Source organism: Drosophila simulans, chromosome X (assembly GCF_016746395.2).
Source record: "Drosophila simulans strain w501 chromosome X, Prin_Dsim_3.1, whole genome shotgun sequence".
NCBI lineage: Eukaryota > Metazoa > Arthropoda > Insecta > Diptera > Drosophilidae > Drosophila > Drosophila simulans.
Window position 1 is genome coordinate 17,028,177 of NC_052525.2, and position 16,894 is coordinate 17,045,070.

Genomic DNA, 16,894 nt, shown 5'->3' on the forward strand with positions numbered 1-16,894 from the left:
CCATTGGACTAACAAAAAGTCTTAGCCAGCTCTGTTCCTCGTTCACCCCCCCGAACTATGGGGGTTTGCCACCAGGTTTCCGCCAACTTTGCGTTGTGCAAAAAGTCAAATGCGCTTATAACACTACACAATACCAAAGCCGCATTTTCACTTAGAGCTGCTGGTGTGCAGATGCAAGTTTCAGTGTTGCCAACTGTCGATTTGCTGAATTAGCCATAGATAGCTATGCACTTTGCTCTATAAAGTATGGGCTTTATCACTCATACGCATTGTTGAACAATATACCCTAAAGATAAAAAACTAAAAATATAAAAAAAATGTATAGAAATAAATATAAAAAAAATAATAAAAAAAATAAAAAAAAAATGTTTATTTATTTATTTGTATGATTAAATCAAGAAACTAATTGATTCATTCAACACATGGAATAAGATAAAACTTCTTCTGTTTTCTAACATTTTGAAAAAATCCCCAAAAATGTCCCTAGCCAATTGGCCAACTCCGCAACTGGGCGGCGGTAGGGAGCTGAGCTCGGCGGGCGCTCTGGAGGGGTCACGGGGGTTACAGTACCCCTGGCAGTGACAGCGATGGCGACAGTTGCACCGCAAACTGAGCTTACGACTGCCGGGCGACTAATTGGTTTACTTATGGCCTTTATTTTTTTGCAGTTGCAGTTGTTCGGCCCGAAATGCCAGCAACACTTTTTAAGCCATAATTGCGGGGTGGTGGGGAGTCGGACTTTGTGCGAGGGTTGGGCGGTCTTGCAGGGGACTCCCCCGCATTTTCAGCGACTCAATTTTCCAGGGGAAGCAAGAGGCAAGAAAAAAATATTGCGAACCACACACGAGTTAACAATCAATTAGGGTCCGAGTTTCCTGTGCTCGATTTTTTCTCTTTGTTCCCATGTTAACCTGTAAATTGCGCGGAGGCGGGCGCAGTCAAAGGGTAAAGGGGGCGTGGCAATGTCTGGGCTTATGTTTGCATTCGCCTTTAACCGTTAACCAGTCGCCTTTTGCCTTTGACGAAACTCCTTGCCCGCCAACAACAGCAAGTGATTACTTATTTAAAAACTCCATTAGAACCCGTTCAATATCCAGGGACGTGCGGGGAAGAGGGTCTAGTTAAGGCCTAGGGTTAGGAGCTGCAAGGTGTCAGCCATAAGTATATTGGCCACAAATGTAGTTGGCCGTTATTGCTTGTAAAATTCATAGTTTCTGAAACTATATAACGCACTTAAGGAATGTAAAGTCCTAATTTTTGAAAATCCATGAAGCTAATTGAAATATAATACCACTTTCAATTTCGTGACGCACTGTAGCTATAATTGTTCTTATTGCCTTGAGAAGTAATAAGTGCATGGAAAAAAATAATAATATGCAGCGCAACTATTTTTTTTGCCCAGCCAGCATTATATTTTCGATACTCACTGTCCTTTCCATAGCTAACTCATTTCCCATTTTCCCATTAACTTGGGCAAATACTATGTCATCATCAAACAAGGCAAGAGCGAAGGAGAATCAACTGGGAAGCAGGCGGCTTCAAACTCAATTTGCTTGAATTTTTGCCCATAATGATTTCAGGTCCTGCACATTTTTTCGACTAGTTGTGATTAATTTAGCTCTTCAGGCGTTAATTAGAATGTTGTAAACTGAGGTACATAATATTTAGATTTCATTATTTTCTAGAACTTGTATGTTTTATAAATATATAATGCTGGCAATTAAGCCTTATCCTTCTCTATTTTCGTTACAACATTTTCTAACAGCAATTACATGCAATAAACTTAAATATTTAATAGATTATTGGATCACATATAGCATATTCATCTTTTAAAACAATTTGGATGCATAAAAAAGCTTTCATGTACCTTTTATGGTGCATATATAACTTATAAGCTCTACAAGATGCGTCAGATCCATGAAAAAGGGTTAAAAAGGCGAAGAAAAAAATCAATTAAGCCCTGATATTTGATATTATTTTTCCTCTGCTCTGTGGACTATCTTATAAATCGCCGTTGCCATTCTGATGCGTTCGGCTTTGTATTTTATGCTGCTCCTCGAGTTCAGAATTTTCTATTTGGCGATTTGGATGGATGGCGGGGTGGGGTGGGGAGGGGGGCGTTCGGGGGGAAGGCAAACAGCTTTAGACACTTTAACACATTCCTCTGGGAATGAATACTCCGTGGAAGGAGCCACTACACACTCGCACACTCACACAGCCAGACATTTTAGTGGGCCTTCAGCATCGACATCGAAAAGTCTCGGACTTCGACTTGGACGGGGATAAAAAGGTGCACTGATAAAAAAGCATGGAAACTTCATGTCGAGGCTGGTTTTCGAAGAACACATATTCATATTCATTAACACGAGCAAGCTATGCATTAATGTTATCTACTTTAATTATGACTTCAATAGTTAGGTAATCTTGGTTAATCTAGGCTTGCAGTCCACGTAGTGACGAAGCGCACCAAGATAGTTTAATCTGCCGTAATGGTCTGACCACATTAAATCAAATGTTTAATATGCATATCTCCTATTTTATAATTAGTTTTTTCTTGCAGTGCCCAGAGGTAAGAGAAACATTTAGACGACTTTCCAAGACCGGTTCTTTTGGCTCTATGAACTCGCCTTCGTCCGCCTCGTACTAACTAGAACTTGTGGCCAAAATAAAAGGCAAACATAAAGCAGCAGCAGCAGCTAGGCTAGCAAAAAAGAAAAAAAATCAAAAAAAAAAAAACGCAAAACAGGGAAATGGTCAGCTAGTTGGCCAGTAGCACTTGGCCAACGGCCCTGTCCTTCTGCACCTTTCCGTTTGGACGGATTTATTTTAGTTAATAAGCTAAATCAGCGGAGGGCTGCTCAAATTGTTTGCATTTTTCGGTTGCCTAAAAGGTATTTACATTCGTCAAGTAATGTACAAAATATGTAATGAACTAGTATTTAAAGAACTTTGTTTTTTTTTTAATACTTATTCTTCACCTAATTTAATTCAAGTCCAACATTCTTTACTGCGTGTCACACACACATTTTTAACATTTATAGGTTAATATATCTAAGTTTATAATATAAAACTGGCCTTTCTATTAGTTTTTTTTATTATTATTTTTTTTTTTTTTTTGGTTTTGATTTTAAAATGAAATAGGAAGTGTCAACCAAAGGGGCACTTTTTTCTTCATTCAGTCTGATTGGTGTCACTTCTGAAATTCCTGAACTCATTTTTTAACAGCACCCTGCTGAAACTGCCAAAACATTTCGGCAGTTTAGAATTCACCCTTTTTTCTGTGTCGACAGCTTGATTTTTTAGTTTGTTTGCTTTTGCTACCTTTTTGCCTGGCGGTTGTATCTTTTGATGATCAATCGCCTTTTGGTAGCAATCAGGGAGCCAGGAAATCAGAGGACTCGTCAATTTTCACCACTTGCCACCTTGTTGGCCAACTAATTAGATTCGCTCTCAATTCCCGGCTAATTGAAAGGTGAGCAGCGCGCTTGAACTGTTGGCACTTGCCAACTTTTAAGCTGTGCCAAAATGCTGGAAAAACTTAACGGCTTGAGATGGAAACTTCTAGCAAAGAACAACAAACAGTAAAAAAAAACTACAAAGTAATAAATTGTACAAACAAATGAGCTAACAGTAAATCTTATCTGAAGGTTTCGTAACGAATTTATTAATTCCTTCTTTCAAAAACTAAATTATTTCCAAGCCTTTAAAGTTTGGTTTTAAAGCTCTTTATATAGCAACAACCAAATGCCGGCGACGAAATTTTGATTTCTGTCGCGTATAAAAACTGCAAGTTATTCATCTTAATTAAAAGGGATCCTAATGGCCAAGGACCAAACAAAGGATACAGCTATGGGCGACGCGACAACATTTCGAGCCAATTGCTTGTGAGACAAAAGAGCCAAGTTATTGTTGTTAATATAAATATAGTGAGTCTGCTAAAAAGGGGAAAACTGCTCACACAAACATTGACAACTCTGACATTTATTTATATTTTATGAAAGTGTCTAAAAAGAAATGTGCAGAGAACTTTATTTATAAGCCCTACAGTTGCAGCTTAAAATACTTAAAATGAATTCACAAAATATTTATTTTTTATTTTTCGGTCTAGTTTTCGATTTTGGAATTTTTTAAATTTTATGCCAATTAAACGCTTCCAGTTCTTAGGAAAAAATTTTCAATTTTGGTGCACTACAAATACTTTTTTTGACACTTTTATAACCCTTATTTAACTCATTTGCGAAATACTTTTCCATTAAAGTGCTAATGTTTTGGCGGCTTTTTCGTTTTGCGGTTTTCGCAGGTGGCAGCTGCCACGTGACCGCAAATGTCCTGCGGCAAACGCATCCTTAGCTACTTAAAAAGCTGCACTTACGTTTTCAGCAACGATCAGTTGACAACGGCGCCGCAAATTCAATAAACTCGAAACAAGTTTGGCACATAAACAAAAATCGCAAAAAAAAGAAGTGTAACGAAATTAAAGGAAAACCGCACACACACGCACACACAAAATGAAAATATAATATTTCACACTACTTCATTTTTTTCGTGGCTCTTTCTAAAAACTGGTAAGAATTGCTGGCCACCAGGTTGTGGTTATTGTTGTTTCTGATCGCGACTTAAAGACGACGCTCTTTGCAGGATTAGCGCTCTCTTCGAAGAGAGCCCCAGCAGAAGTTTAAGGAGAGGAGACGTCCTCGCGCGAGCAGCACCAAAATCCAACTGCGGCCGAATCCCACGGACGCAGCGACGTCCCCACGTCGACGACGCCGGCAGCGCCGCAAATGCAGTTTGCTCGCCACAGGCGCGGAAAAAGAAGTAATGCCCAAATAGCTCAGAGCTTTTTTCAAGTTAATGATTGAATGAAAGTAACGTTTAGTGTAAGTAAGTAAGTAATTTAATTTAACGATACACATCACAAACTGTAAAATTGGTTTTACTCTTTACAATAGCATAAACATTTTTTTATCCAAAAAACCATAACTATTAAACATATTTTTTTTAGAATTCGGGTATTTTGAAAACTTTTAAAAGCTGTACAGTTGTAGCTGCTATTGCTTTGACTACTGCTGTGGACCTGAGCTAGTGTGCGAATGGAGTGCAGAAGGAAAGGAACAAGAACTGCCAGATGAAACAAAAACAAAAAACAGCTAAAGCAGCGGTAACAACAACAACAAGCTAATGCAGTGGAGCTGTAGTTGTATTTGTAGTAGGAGTTGGAGCTGGAATTGGAGTTCCAATCAGACGAAAAGCAACTAGCGACGCGCGCGCTCTTTTCCGCTCTCTAGCACACTCTCTCGTTTTCGGCACGCTACTCTCGCTCTCCTTTTGCATTACGTATACGCCAAACAACGCAAAACTTAAACCGGCATTTTGTTAGGCGCACGTTTTGAGCCTACGAAGAGTGGGATCGAGAAGGGAAGCGAAGGAGAGAGCAGAAAATGATTCAAAACAGGTGCGGATCACTTTCAAAACGGTGCACGCTATGATTTAGATTGTAATTTACCAAGTGCCCGAAAAAGTAGGCAATGTCTTATGGGAATACGTTTAACTGATTAATTTTGTTAGTTCATCACTCTAAGCCGATCTATTAGTTTTGTTACAAAAAATGTAAGTCTGGTTGGTTAACAAGTGCGATAACACGGAAAAAAAGTTAAAAATTGTCTGTTTTCTCGAAATGAAGATCTAGCTAATACTGAGTTAGAAAATCTATTTTGGCTGGTTTATATCTTGGAAGTGCCCCTGGAAGTGTGCACCCAACCAACTGAATCCGCTCCTGGCAATTTGGCATTTTCGCGCGTGCAGCAGGCAGTGCAACAACAGCAACCCCAGCGCCGCAGAAGAGTGCATCGGTGTAAGTGTGTGCGTGTAGGTGTGTGTGTGTGAGCTGCAGCTGGCAGCGAGCTTCTTACTTTATTACTGGTTTCCAACTTAATAAAATATGTGGAGCGCTTGATTTACTCTCAACAAGGATACGCAAGGGTTAAGAAAAGCAATGACAGGCAGAAGAGGGTTAAAAAGAGATAAGCCAAAGAGAGCGACTTTCTTCGCCAGCTGTTTCGCCGAGCTTCTCCCGTTGCCTTTTGTTTTTGCCGCGCATTCGCCGGCTGGGATCTCTCTTTCCCCTTCTCACTCTCTCTTCTGTTTCGGTGCCCCTCTCCCACCGTCTGGCCTCTCACTCACACGCCAGCTGTTGCTCCTTTAAGCGCCAGCGTACCGGAATGCACTTAAAAAAACGATGGCCTTGAACGTCTAAAAGCATTAAAAATTTACTCATATATATAAAAAATAAATAATTAATATATAAAAATAAAGTACGTATAGGAATAATTAAAAATGGTTCTGCGAAATGAAATTATTAGTTTCAATTTACATTTTTATGCGCTAAATAGCACATTTTGATAGTGAAAATTCTTGTAGTGTAGCAACGGATTGCTGTACGTTCTGCTGTGTCTTGTAGTTTATTGCAATTTCTTATTAATAAGCGCCTTTTATGTGGAGCCGGGCGTTAGTGCCCTCCCATGGGCGACATTAACGTTAATAATAATAAAATGTGTAATTGCATACTGGGAAGAAGCAGTGCTGGCCAAGAGCAAGAAGATGAAGGAGAGGGAGAAGAACATCAGCTTCTTCTTCTAACCAGTTTCGCAGACGTTGTAAGGCCCATGTTTTATCCTGAATTCTCTTTTTTTTGCAGCCAGAGGTGTAAATCATTTTCTAATCGCAGCCAGCAGATCACATGCACACGCATCAGCAAGCCAACACACACACACACACACACACACATAGAGGTACTCTGGACTCACAGATACTCTGGACACACAGATACTCACTCACACAGCAAGTGCAGTTGGACACTCGGAGTGGACTTGACTTTTGTTTTTGGCACTGCGTTTACTTTATGTTTACGTTGTCCGGCTAAAACTTTCCAGCATTTTGATTTCAGCCAAAAGGACAATATTGTTGTCGTCGAGTGGGTGGAAAAGTGGGGTGGCAACGGGACTAAAGGGGAAAGAGGCGCCTGAACTGCAGCCAAAAGTCGAATGCAATCAAAGACGCAGCGGAAACAGAAGCACTTGCCAGGATGTCGGCGTAACCAGAGATGCAAAAGTGGCTTAAACCGATCTAAAAATAAATCAATTACAACTGAAGACAACTGAACATTGGATGAAAATTTATAAAATTCATAAAACTAGAAGGATATTTTATCAAAACACAAGCATAAACTTACTAACTGAAAAACAAAATACAGCAAGACCTTTTAGATACACCTACTTTGAATCATTTGAGATAACCTCTCCGTTTTCCTCTTTTTAAATTAAATATTTCTTGTATTTCCCATGGAAAACCATAAAGTTATGGGCTGCATTTGTGTGCAATGCGCCTGAAGGACAAAGTTCAAAAAATTTATCAAATGATTCGTGATTATGGCACTTTCCAATCGAAGTGGCTCGTAAAATTCGGAGAAAATCCGGTCTGCTATGTCTTCGTCTGGCTGGAAAAACATTGGCGTCTGGCGAAACTTTGCTCGTCCTTCTCGTGGCATTTTGTGTCTTAATTTCTGCATTATCCTGGCCATCTTAATTAAGCTGCCTGTCAGGAGGCGCCACGCCCACAGCCGTCTGCTCATTTGTTTGCCGCCATGTTTCGCGGGGTGTTTGGCATTTTCTTTTTCTTCATTTTTTTTTTTTTTTTTGTTTTTTTAAGCTGGTGCTGGTACACACTGTACAGAACTTCCGGTTCCGGTGCCTGTGGCACATTGCGTATCCGCGGGCCACATTTCAACCATTGCACATTGGTTTTTTATGTGTTTTTTTTGGCAGAAAGTCAAAAAATTTTTTTAACGGAATAAAAAAATTTTTAGTTTCTTTATATTTAGGATAGTCTAATTAGATAAAAAAAAGTCGATTTTTACTTTTTTATGCAACACTGGCTTATTGCCCACCTCTCAAAGACAGCTGATTGTCGATAACATGCGTAAGACAAAATTGGCGGCAAATCATTGTGCAACATTTGTGGTTAATATTTCCTCAGAGAATTAAAAAGTTTAAAGTGTTGTCATGGAAAACAGTAGGCCAGGTATGTAGATTTGTAGTTCAGTAAAATTTTTGTGTATGTTATATGTTTTTGTGTATTTGTATCGTGTTTTGTTTATGTACCTTTTTTACAGTCAACTTAACAAATGTAGCTGTGTTTCGTGGAATATAACTTTTGTATGGCAAACCACTTCAAAAGAATTTTAACGGCAAGTTATTAACTAACATGTGTATAATATTATACAACTAGTTTCATATGCACCTTTTTGTTCCTTTTTGAAAAAATTACGTTTTTGTAGATGAATACTTGTTTGGGCATGCAGAGCTGCTTGACATTTGGAGCAACAATAGTCGCTCTGAGGATGCAGTTAGGCAGCATATATTTAAAAAAATTGGTCAGAATAATTTAAATGAATGTTGTATTTCATTGATAAATAAAAAAGTTAAGTCCTTCTTTGATTACATAAGGAAACATTTGCCAGGTTGCAATAGATCACTGGACAGGTTGAAGAAAAAACACTTCAAATGGCTGGCATCTAGTATTAGTATAATCGCTGATTGGAAAACTCCAAACAAAGTTGGTCGTCCAAAACTAGTTTATGAAAAGGCTAGTGACAGACTTAAAAGAAAATTAGCTTCGGACCTTGCGGATGAAAATAATAATTCTGTACCATTACTCTTGCATGCTGCTTCAGTTTCGGCTAAAAAAGGAAATGAAAAGGACATGGCAGTTGTATTAAAAGCAGCTGGTAACAGCGATAATATCAATAATATAAAAAGAAAAATGTTCTCTTCTGAGCCCACACAAATGTCCGTCGACAATGCATTAGCCTTTTTATTTGAAAACGGATTTACAAAAAGCCAATACATCAATTTAAAACGGAATACAAAAGTACACGGCTTTGATATTTACCCATCATATCCTGATGTTCTTAACGCTAAACTAAAGCTTAGACCAAATGGCATCGAGTATTTTGAAAATAAAGCGCAAGTTGAGTTACAACAACTCTTAAACCACACAACTTCGCGGATTCTTGAAATGCAGTATGAAACTTTCAAAGCAAATACCAACTCGATAGAATGCCAATTAATATTTAGCTATGGATATGATGGATCAACTGGTCAGAGTATTTATAAGCAACGTTATGAGGAAATCGGTGCTGTATATGATGGATCGCTGTTTGTTACTACAATTGTGCCATTAAAATTAGTAGACAATGAACAAAAAATTATTTGGATCAACAGATCGCCACAATCTATACGGTTTTGTCGTCCTTTAAAAATTGAATTTATTAAGGAAACTCGAGAGCTTATATTAGCAGAAAAAGAAAACTTGGATACCCAGATTCGTAATTTGCACATATATTTGCATAAAATAAACAACATTAAAATATTTGTAAAATATGTCGGTCAAATGACACTAATAGACGGTAAAGTCTTAAACATATTAACAGGATGTAACTCTTGCCAATGTTGCCCGATTTGCGGAGCAAAGCCAACGCATTTAATGAATGTGAATGATTTTAATTCAGATATTTTTGATGCTAAATCTCAAACTCTTCAGTTTGGAATAAGCCCTTTACATGCGTGGATTCGCTTCTTTGAATTTGTTTTAAAACTTGCATATAGAGCTGATCTTAAAACTTGGCATGTAAAGGACATTGAGAAACCTAAATTAGTGGAACGAAAGCATTTTATACAAAAACAAATGATGGAGAAAATGGGTCTCAATGTGGACAAGCCGTTACCGAATGGAAGCGGAAATTCAAATGATGGCAATACAGCCAGAAGGGCATTTTCTAATACAGCCTTACTGTCGTCAATATTAAATATTGATTACGACATTCTTTATAGCTTTTATATTATTTTAATAACGATTTCCTCAGAATACGAAATTGACTCAGAAAAATTTAAAACATTTTGTAAAAATGTTTTTTTGGCCTATCAGAACAAATATCCTTGGTATCCTATGTCACCTACTGTTCACAAGGTGTTAGTTCATGGGCATCAAATTATAGATAATTGTTTTGTGCCTGTTGGCTGTCTTGGTGAGCATGCGTCCGAATCGAGGAACAAATTATATAAGAGCGATCGGAGAAGACATGCAAGAAAATGCAGTCGCCTAGATACTATGACCGATATTTTTAACAGAGCTCTAGATACGTCTGATCCTTTGTTGTCTAGTATTTATCTAAAAGAAAGACAAAGGAAAAATAAAAACAAAAATATGCCGCAAGAGGTAATTTCTCTACTTAAATCACCATGCGTTGGAAGCGATCATGATGATCATGGTGATTGCCAGGACATCGACGAGGGGGAGGAGGACGATGAAAGAGAACTTATACAGAAAGATCATGAACTTGATGTAATAGCCTCAGACGAGGAGTTTTTTTAAATTAATAAATAATAAGTTTAATTTTTTTGTAAGTATAACATACATACATATAACATAACATATGATAAATTTATTTTTAAATTTCATGACAAACTGTTTTGGACCATCATATACATCTTAATATGATTTTATTTTATTTGATTTTCTGTATATAATATAATATAATATAATATAATTAAAAATAGATACAAATTTTTTTTTTTGGTAATGTAAATATTTTTATGGCATATCGGCCAGATCGTTTATATGGCAGCTATATGAAAGTTGACCAAATCACTTGAAACTTTGTGAATCATCTTGGGGGAAGTAAAGAGTAACACAAACCAAATTTGGTGAAGATAGGTCATCATTTCGAATTTCTGCCAAAAAAAACGCATAAAAAACCACTGTGCATTGCCATTGTCCTCGTGAGTTTATTTGAATTTATTATACTTCCCCTGCTAGCTCCGTTTTTTATTTAATTTTTGAGCAGATGCAGCCAAGCGTAATAATGGTTGTTATTAACCCGGTGGTGTTGTGCAATATCCTTGTGCATAGTATAAAGAAAATCTACAAATTGTAACGTTCATTAAATATTAGACAAACTTATAGAAAACTTCTGCTTAATGATCGTCATCTTACATTGATGATTAAATGCATTTTCAAAAGTCATTAGCTTATATCACGTATACGCCATGTGTGTCTTCAGCTTAATTTTTATTTTTAGTGCCAAGGCCTAAAAGGTTTTCCTGCAGATTCACTTAAGTGACTCGCCGTTGATATAACTGCCCACACCTTTCTCTTAATTGTTTAATTCGTTTTTTATTTTTACAAACTGGCAATGGCCATCAACTGAATCAAAGCCATTTCATTAGTTTTAGCACTTTTATGGGCCATTTTAGAAATGCAAATCGAAAATCAAGTGCACAAGAGCTCTCAAACGGAATGCGGAAGAGAGTTTGTGAGTGTTTGTTTGTTTGTTTGTTTTCTCTTCCCTTTTTGCACTATTTTCGGAAACGGGAGAGCAAAAGATTTGGAAATTTGTTTTCCTTTTTTTTGGGAGTGTGCAAACAGCGCTTTCAACTCCCTTATTTCAATTAACTTTGCTAAATTTATTTATGCATGCGATTGCACTGTCATAAACATTATAGAACAAAATATATTTCATAAAAATAATCTTATCATTACACTGAATTTAAGTGGTTACATTTTCAAAAAGATTTAAACTCATTAAATTGTTTAAAAAGAAATAGAAACAGAAGAAATAGACAGATAAAATGTGTTGATTCTATTTCAAAATCTGCATTAAACATGTATACAATATGTTTAATTAAATGTAAAGTAATCCATAGATTAATGAAAATATTTAATATTTTTTTCTGTGTATCCATGCATGTGAGATTAGTTATTTGTGGGCGTGTGTTTATTGTCAACAAGTCCGTTAACAGGCACTGGGTGTTTTTTTTTATGTTCTTTGCCTTAGTTGTGCCTACTTCTTTTTTATTTTCTTTGATTGTTCGCTATTTTTATTTATTTGTTCCCTTTAATTTAGTGCTGGTTTTTAATCCTTGACGGGGCGAGGTCATAAAGCGATCGTTGCATCTTAATCCTAGCCATGGAAACGCCTCTTTTTTTGCCAGTAAGGGGAAAAGTACAAACTATGCGGCGGTTTCATTCACAGAAATATGCAAATGGTGGGGGGAAATCGCGCAAATTGAATGCGAGACTGGAAAAACACACATCCAACCCCCGGAAAAACGGAAAAGCAGACTCCGTTGCGTACTACGCGGCTTACAACTGCAATTACAACTACGACCACCACCACGCTCCACCTGTTGGCCGCTTTGGGAGTCCGCATAGCCTTCTCTCTCGCACACTACCTTGCTCTCTCTTTCCGCCGCACGTCAGTGCTGTAGGTGTAGCTGTTTAATGTAATTTGGCCGTAATTTGTAAAACTATTTCAAATTCAAATAGATTAATTTTTAAGTGATATCGAAAACAATAGATTTCCTTTTTTTTTTTAAATATTCAAAAAATGTTAAAAAATATATTATAACATTTTTACCGTTAAGCCGACCGCTTAAAATCGAAAAACACAGATTTACATTTATAGTAATGCACATTTTACCGATTCATAGCATATTCAACATTATTTGTCCATATAGTTTAACATCTAAAATTGGGTTATTAACCCGGAAGCAATTAGAACACAATCCTAGCCATTTTAAGGGCTAATAGCGGGCAGCACTGGGGGGAATTAACAATGAGCCAGCAACGATGTTAACTGAAAAATGCTTTTCGCCTTTGCTGAGCTGCGGCTGAATGCCGGGGATTTGGTAGTGGGTTTGAGTTTCGGGCTGGGAGCCACAGATGCAGTTGGATCTAAAGATGGGAGTTTTGCGGACGGGTCGGCGGTTAGTTTGCCACCGCCCACCCGGCCACCCACCTGCCGCACACCCCAACCCATCCCGCTTTGTCAACCACCATGGTGCAGTGAACCCGCCGCGCCGCTAAGTATGCAACACAGAACTGAAGTTTAATTGGGAGCAAAACCCATCGAAACATTCCAGCGGCAAACGAAGGTATTTTACTAGCGAATATTTCTTTATTGCTGGTGCATATCTGCGTGATACAATATATCTTTATTAAAAAAAGAGACAAGCTTACTACATGATAAGAGTATTTGCTCTAGCAACAGCTGGTGCGCATTAATATTCATTGATGGTTAAGTATTTGTTGGTAGCTTACTTTGGGTACAGCTGTGCTTGAAATAATTGTATTACATTATTCAATTATTATTTGAGACCATTTAAGCAATATATAAAAGGGCCAAATTGAAATATGTGGAAACACAACTATTTTGAGCACATAAAAATGTTGAATACATTTTTTTTAATGTTTTTGGTTATTGATTTGTTTTGTTAAATCTATTACATTTCTCGTTCAAGGATAAAATAAAGCATGAGCCACTAATTTTATTTTTTTATTTAATATTTTGTTAGTTTCTGTTACTTTTTTAGCGCTTTAGCTTCAGGGCATGTATTGAGAATGATCGTAAGTTGTCCAGGAATTTTTCGTTTTGCTTGTATATCCATAGTCGGGCACAACTTTGGGTGTTTTAAAATAGTTCCTTGTGTTGAGGGAGTAGTCCTGAAAAAGCGTTGTTGTGAAAGTGCACTTAATGATGCCAGTTTTTCGTAGAGACTAACCTTTTCGTGTTTTCTTTGATAACCACCCAAAGGATTTGTTCCTGCGGACTCCTCCGCCGGTTTCACTTTCAGCACCGCCGAAGTGGGCGTGTCTCCGACCCTTGGATTGTGGGATTTTAAACTCAGTTTCAGATCTATTTTGGGTGGCGGCTCCTGACGGATTTTCTCCTCGATCTCGTAAAGCTCTTGCTGAATTTTATTCATATTTCAGATGGAAGTTGATTGGAATATTCCATTGGGATAACTTACGCGATTTTTATAGACCATGCAGCAGGCTCGCAGCGTAAAGTAATATATAATCTCCACACCGGAAAGCAGTGAAAATCCAAGAAAAAGGCTGGCAATTCCGCCAAAGGACACCAACAGATCAACCCAGCCGAAAAGGACCTCACGTTTATAGCGAATAATCGGCCAGGTAAGAAACTCGACTAGCACACCTGAGCTATCTTGTCGATCCGACCTAAAATTACATTATACATCATTACATCTTCTTGGTTACATCATTGATACACCTATTTGGAAAAACTAACATTTTGATCAGCTTATCGATGTTGAAAACGGTTTTCGAGCAACTGAGCTCGCATTGCAGGCAATCCTTGATGTTCGTAATGTTGCTCTTGAATTCATCGAGACAATCGAAGTCCTTGATCGAGCACATAGGCACATTAGCTGTCGACGTTAAATATAATAATAATAAGTATGCAATAAGCTTGTAAATATGTTCATTACTAACGTATCGGCTTATAAAAGGGCGGATTGCACTTGCACAACTTGATGGCCTTGTTCATGCGACACTGCTTCATGCAGGAGGAGAATGTGTACGCATCTGGGAAATAGTTGAGCTTCACCTCGTCGCTGAAGATGCATTTCCTCTGGCCAATGGACAGCTGGCGAGCATCGTCCGTGGTGTAGGTGTTCTTCTTGGATATCCTCACCTCCACCATCTGAGGGTCCGACCAGTCGATCTGAGCATTGAAATCCGAACCGAAGTACTCCTCGTTGGAAAAGATAAAGATCTGAAGATGTGTTATTCAAATTCATTATTATGCGAAATATATTGTGATAACTACTATACGAGTATATAGTATATGGTTATGAACAACTTACACTTGAAGTGCTGTTGGGTATGAAAAAGAGTGCCCACTTCTTGTCGGTTTCGTAGAGGTCATGAGGTGCTCCGGTTTTTACGCTATACAACAAAGTACATATTCCCAATAAAACCGAGGTCAAATTGGACTCCGATTCTGCGAAACTTACTCTTCAGTGGGCGTGGACTTGAAACGACTGTTGAAGGCGTAACAAAAGCCGTGCTCCGTGTAAATGGGCTCGAAGTGTTCGCAACAGGGTATGTCCTCGTCGCGATACTTGCAGGACACGAAGACGTTCTTGCAGTCGATGTGACCCTCGAAGGCCCACTCCCGGATGGTGTGCGCATCGAGCAGGTTCTGCGGAATCGACTGCGACAGCACCTTGGCGTCCCGAATGCTGTCGAAGTTCAGGGAGGTCAAAATCCTCAGAAACGGGGTATACATTTGGGCCTGGGCCTCGTCGTAGTTACTGTAATCACAAAATGTATGTACATGAAAATAGTTGCATCCAATCTATAAGATACAATAAGATATATAGATAACATATAACATAGATAACATATAACATAATTCTTGAGTTGCCCCCGTACTCACGCCAGGGTATTGTAAACCTTCTCGTAGGTCTTGTCGTGGTCAAACGCCGCCTCTGGACAGACGACGGTGGTGGGGAAGACCACGTTCTGGTTGTGGAAGTCGGTGTCGAGGCCAGTAATGGTCGGATTGGTCTGGAACTTCTCCCAGAGGCTCATGATGATGACCAGCGCGGTGACCGCTCCGATGGATGTGAAGCAGAACCACATGAACTTCTCGCCGATGGGCCGGCCCGATTCGGCAATGTATCGCACTCCGTGGAGCGTCGAGTTCTGGAAGAACTCCTTCGTCTGGTAGATGAGGCTGCGCCGAAAGATGATCAAAGTCTCGAGGCTGCGCTGCGCCCTGGACTCCGGCGGATGGCGTTTCTCTTGCGGCATTTCCGTTTCAGGAACATTGCTCGCCGACGCGGCTCGGTAGTGAACTCAAAACTGATGCCCTGGCATCGGATCCAAAGTCAACATTACGACTGAAACCGTGGCATTACTTAATGGAACTACATCGAATGCCAAATCGATGCGTGTATCATTAGTCCCACCTGCGTGTGGTTCCATTTGCAGGTCCTAAAAGCCTTTCATTGTTCACGTAATCCGTTTGCATGCGTCTGATTGCTTTTTTGGATTTTGGAACTATCTAGATCTGTAACTTAAACAATAAAAGGTGAATATTAATGAAAGGTTTTTTAATTCAAAAATATTTTAAAAATCAAGATACAAATTCTAAGTCATAGAATATGTAAAAATAATATTCGTTTTTATATAAGCAAATAAGCATTTCGGTTTAAACACAATTAATATCTTAACTGTCTTTAATTAAAATAAGCTCTTAAAATAAAATATTAATAAAAATAATAGTTTTATATCAGATCAACGTATTTTGAAATGCACTTCAGTAATGAGTCCACCAACTTTTCGTACCGAAATCGACAAGATTGGGGTCAGTGATATGGCTAAAGTCCTGCGCAATTGTGGGTTAGTCCAGTTACCGAATGCAGCTGCCTTGGATGGATTGATGGCTGGCTGGCTGGATGGTTGGATGGCTTGAAGGCTTGATGGATTGTTGGTTGTATAAATGGCTGGCTAATTGGTCGGGGCTGTCTGAACAGCTTCCGGCGCCGCCTTGCATTCCGCAAAAAAAAAAAATCACATATTCCTTTATAGGAATAGGGCTGTGCTGGCCACTCCACCGAAAGCCACTTTACTCCAAGGATCGGAGGAACTTCACAAGTTTTGTGTGAAATTCTGACACGGCCCGGACTCTCTTTGTTCGCTCTTTCGCCCTCTCTTTACCCTTTTTTATTCCTTTGATTTGTTTATTTTTAGTTTTTTGTTTTTTTTTTTCAATCGTTAAGTGTTCTCAAGTTTCACAAAGCGTCGAGGAATGGGTTTTGGATTTTTCGGGACTCTGGACTTTGGGTTATGGCTGCTGGAGCTGGGGCAAACAAAAGAACTGCTGGAATGAGTTGACCCTGATGGCGGTGGTCAGATAATCGGAGCCACTGGCGCCAGTCGGTTAGAGGGAGTCCCTTTTACTCCGCTTTTCCCCTTCATTAACCGTGCGTCGTCTGGACATTGCATATATTATATTATTATATAGCTG

At 38.7% G+C, this 16,894-nt stretch overlaps 2 protein-coding genes across 2 annotated transcripts in view; both read right to left on the minus strand.

Annotated features, from left to right (window-relative positions):
- Nucleotides 1–4,691, minus strand: part of LOC6726285 (rho guanine nucleotide exchange factor 10) — a 104,691-nt gene extending 100,000 nt beyond the window's left edge. Inside the window, exon 1 of the mRNA XM_016174104.3 lies at nt 4,373–4,691. The gene's annotated coding sequence lies outside the window, so the exon portion shown is untranslated. The remainder of the gene's footprint in view (nt 1–4,372) is intronic.
- Nucleotides 4,692–12,992: 8,301 nt separating this feature from the next.
- On the minus strand, nt 12,993–15,937 carry LOC6740179 (sodium channel protein Nach). Its single transcript, XM_016180797.3, has 8 exons — nt 15,299–15,937; nt 14,874–15,173; nt 14,724–14,805; nt 14,350–14,632; nt 14,147–14,285; nt 13,866–14,076; nt 13,617–13,805; nt 12,993–13,557 (listed from the first exon to the last, which is right to left on the minus strand). The coding sequence occupies exons 1-8, from the start codon at nt 15,673–15,675 to the stop codon at nt 13,438–13,440; spliced, it is 1,701 nt and encodes a 566-aa protein (XP_016039787.1). The 5' UTR covers nt 15,676–15,937; the 3' UTR covers nt 12,993–13,437.
- Between the last annotated feature and the right edge of the window lie 957 nt (nt 15,938–16,894).